The sequence below is a fragment of the Coffea arabica genome, chromosome 6c (genome assembly GCF_036785885.1).
Source record: "Coffea arabica cultivar ET-39 chromosome 6c, Coffea Arabica ET-39 HiFi, whole genome shotgun sequence".
Classification (NCBI taxonomy): Eukaryota; Viridiplantae; Streptophyta; class Magnoliopsida; order Gentianales; family Rubiaceae; genus Coffea; species Coffea arabica.
This window is the reverse complement of record NC_092320.1, coordinates 54,731,185-54,735,055: the sequence shown is the minus strand read 5'-3', so window position 1 is coordinate 54,735,055 and position 3,871 is coordinate 54,731,185. Positions and strand designations below refer to the sequence as shown.

Below are 3,871 nucleotides of genomic sequence, written 5' to 3'. Positions count from 1 at the left end.
GATGTATGTGAGATAAAAAGTAGGTGGGATTATAAAAAAGTAAATTGAAAAATGTATTTATAATGCAAGTAAAATATTATTTGGAATAATTTGGTAATCCAAACACACTACTGGTATTTATGGGTTAATTACAATTTGCTTCCCTACGACTGTATAGGGACTGTGTCTACCGTGATTTAGCATCGAGTATCACTAATAAGTAATAAGTGCACCCAAAAAAAAAAAGATAAAACATCTTTTCTCCATTTTCAAAAAAGAAGGGAAGGAGGGAAAGTAAGAAAATGGCGGCGGCGACTTCTGATGAAGAAATGGATTCCTTGCTTTCTGCCTTCGATCAAATCTACGACGTAAGAACATTCTCCTCCTGTCTCTAAACCCTAAGCTTTAACAATTTTGTTCAAAAAACTTGAAATCAGGATTTGATTCCTAATCTTATTTACTTATTTTTTTTTTAATTTTTGTGAATTAAAGGAGTTCAAAAATGGAATCTCAGAGATTCAATCTTTGCAACTGAAATGCAACGCCGAGACAAAAAATCGTGAAGCCCTAGAATTTTCTGTTCATAGCCTTCAATCAGGTAATCGCTTTGATAATTTAATAGTTTGTTATTATCATGAATTTCTTTCCCACAATTCCCGTTATTTTTTTTTTGGAAATCTGCATATATACCATGATATAGATGTAATTTCTTTGGAAATTTGTTTGTTGGTTGAAATAGTAATTGATATTGTCGATGCCACTTACAGTTTCACGTTGTCAGATAAGGTACAATTTTCTCTGCATAATGTACCCCCATAGAATTCACTTGGTCATTTTGCTTGAAATGATGATAAATATACGACTTCTCTTAATTGTAATTGACAAGGCCTCCCTCACTCTGGGGGATGAGGGTGTCTTTGTAAGTTAGATTAGTTTCTGATTGATCTAAACCAAATGGCAAATAGGTCAGAGCCGGGAATTGAGTCATACAATTCTGTCCTTCTTTGGCAGCTAAAATTACTAATAGATTCATGGATTGCAATTGTTAGGAGAACTTTTTATTGAGTAACACTTGTACAAGGTAAAAACGGGCTTTGCAACATTACGTATTTAGGTTGCTTTCTGCTAGTTGGGCACTTTCCTATGCTATTTTCAGCATTAGAGCCTTTACTTGGAGCAGCTTTGTGTTCCAAGCTATCAAGGGCATCGAAGAATTATGTTGAGTGCCTGATTAGGTTGTGACATCATTAATATCATTTCTACCTTACTGCAGAACTTGTTCAGAAGTTTTGGGTTAGATTTCAGGCTTTCTCATTGTAGTTTGGACTTCTGGTGATGGACAGACAATGTAGAAAACACCACTTGCCATTTCAAGAAGGGAAAACTGAAAATGCGGGGGAAGTTATGCTGGAAATGTAGACATTCTATAGCGTGAGAAAAAGTCTGATAAGAAATCTGAAACTTGGACATAGTTTGTCTTCGTTGTTGATTCTGGGTGCTTGTATTTGAAAATTGGATATCTCTTATTTGATTCTGGGTGCTCATAGCTGCATTTTATCTACCCAATTCCTATAGTTTTCAAGGAAATTATTTTGTTGATTTTTCAGTTCTAACAAAATCAGTGCTACCTTTACTTTAGGGTGCGTTTGATAAAACTAAAATCTGAATCTGAATTTTGAATCCATTAAGTTACTGAATTGTTAAGCACTAAATATAATACATTTGAGTGTATATCACATTACGTGATAAGTGAATAGCTTATCACTTATTTTTGGGAGCAAGTTTTGCCTAGAAAATTTATTGTCACTCAATTAATTCACATGTTCTAAGTTTGGTTATCAAACGTGTCTGAACATGTTAAGATTTGAACCCATTAACTTTAAGTGCTGAATTGAGTTATCAAACAAGGCCTTAGTTTCTGGTTTTTGGTGTCAAATTCGAACAGCTGCAAACTCTTGAATGGTGGAATAAATGGATAATGTTGTCTTTTACAAAGTAGGTTTCATAGGTACAGACAATCTTTTAATGTTCCAAAATGGATTCAGTACAATTCAGAATAGTTTTGAAAGGATATTTGTTAATGCAGAAAATGAGAGGCTTACAAAATTGTATACAGAATCTCTCAGAAAGTTGACTAATAAGGTATAATTTTGTCATATCTATAGTTATTTGAATTCTCAGATTGAAGTACACAAGTTGCCTATAACATAAGGTAAATAGTTGTTTTCAATATTTTGTGCTGCTCAATCATTTTCATGGGACAACAGATTGAACTCCACAATAGTTACCAGAGCTTGAAAGATGAGCTGAAGCGACTGAATGATGAGCATCTACAGAAAGAGAATGTAAGTTGTGTTCCAACTCTTTTCTTCTACCATTAATCAATTTTAAACAGAGATGTACTTTACCTGAATGTCACAGTACTGAATATTTGGGCAATAAGAACAGAAAAAATGATCAGTTGAAGTGGTGACATGGTCATGATATTTTAACATCCTTTATTGGTCATCGAACCATCTTTTATATCTTTTGGTGTTCTTTGGCTGGAGGTTTCTCTTTAGTTTTAGAAGGCTGGTTGTAGGATGTGAGCCACTGGACTGCAGCTGGATGTTATTAGCTAGCTAATGATTAAGATTTGTCACCTTATACAATTGGAGTTCAGGCCTCAGGGGTGATAGATGTATTTTGTAGCAGGAATACAAGAATGCCATGGAATTGCTTAAACAGGACCATGTGACAAGAATTGAAGAATTGGAAACTCAAATCAGGCTAGTTCCTGTCAACAATTAAAATTTGAAGACTTGCTTAATGTATTGAATTTCTCTGCTGACGTTTCTCTTCCACTTTAACTAGAGGATACCAGATTCAGAAGGTGGAAAATGAAGCTACAATCAACCAGCTCCAGCAAGACCTGGCTGTGCAGAGGAACCAAGTGGAATTTTTGACCAGAAGATTAGAGAAAGTTCCTTCTGACTTGGAATCCAGATGTGATGACCTGCAATAGCTTATTTGGAACTTCTGAAGTTCTTAGTTTGTGATGACCTTGCCTAAGTTTGTAAAGCTTCTGCTTACTCCTTTTTGACAGATCACTGTGAGATTGAGGGTCTGAAGGACTATGTTCTGGTAGAACAGGAAGAAAAAGATGAATTAAGCAAGAAGCTCCAGAACTTGGAAAAGGAATGTAAGTTTCTCAGCCTGAAACTTTAATTGGCAATTTATAATTTGTTTTATCTTTCCCAAGGTGGAAGCTACCGTGTGGCAATCAAAACATAGTCGTTTGATGCTGGCTAAATGAATGTTACTTTGGCTGTGGTTCAGTGCTTATCAGTAGAACAAAGCTGGCTGAGCACCAGCGAGACTCATCTTCTAACCAGCATGTGGAGACTCTGAAACAGAAAATCATGAAATTGAGAAAGGAGAATGAAGTGCTGAAAAGAAAACTGCTCGAGTCAAAAGAAGGCTGAAACATTATATAGTCACTTCTTTCCGTATTCATATGATATTATTGAAGCATTTTCTTCAAATAACTGTGATCTAGCAAATGTAAGCATGGCATTTGGAACCTTATTGGATCAGCAACTTTTGTCAGGAGTAGAAATAGCAAACATTAGTTCTTGTATAGCGCAAGTATCTTTCACATATGATTTGAAGTTGAAACAGATGTTTTAAACGTTGTCCGGGATGTTAACAAGTTTCTTTCTATGATTATATAACAGTTGATATACCAGCATTGACCCAAAAGTATTGAAAGCAAAAGAAGGAAACAAAGAAAGCTCCTCATACCTCTCATTATGTCACATGGCAGCCCTTGGAGTTGCTACAGTAAAAATTAACTTAATCTTATATAATAGTTATATATATATATATATATATATATATAACAGTTACATGC

At 34.9% G+C, this 3,871-nt stretch overlaps 1 protein-coding gene across 1 annotated transcript; it reads left to right on the top strand.

Annotated features, from left to right (window-relative positions):
* The first annotated feature begins 245 nt into the window (after positions 1 to 245).
* On the top strand, positions 246 to 3,649 carry LOC113692590 (protein At-4/1-like). The gene is made up of 8 exons (XM_027211014.2): positions 246 to 347; positions 472 to 577; positions 2,066 to 2,121; positions 2,247 to 2,324; positions 2,674 to 2,747; positions 2,833 to 2,966; positions 3,065 to 3,160; positions 3,298 to 3,649. The coding sequence occupies exons 1-8, from the start codon at positions 282 to 284 to the stop codon at positions 3,441 to 3,443; spliced, it is 756 nt and encodes a 251-aa protein (XP_027066815.1). The 5' UTR covers positions 246 to 281; the 3' UTR covers positions 3,444 to 3,649.
* Positions 3,650 to 3,871: the final 222 nt, after the last annotated feature.

Bases quoted from the DNA above. Each gene is read 5' to 3' on its own strand.
- LOC113692590 (XM_027211014.2), top strand. From the start codon at position 282: ATGGCGGCGGCGACTTCTGATGAAGAAATGGATTCCTTGCTTTCTGCC. The intron at 2,748-2,832 runs GCTAGTTCCTGT...CACTTTAACTAG, and splicing joins GAATTGGAAACTCAAATCAG to AGGATACCAGATTCAGAAGG. The intron at 2,967-3,064 runs GTGATGACCTGC...CCTTTTTGACAG, and splicing joins TTCTGACTTGGAATCCAGAT to ATCACTGTGAGATTGAGGGT.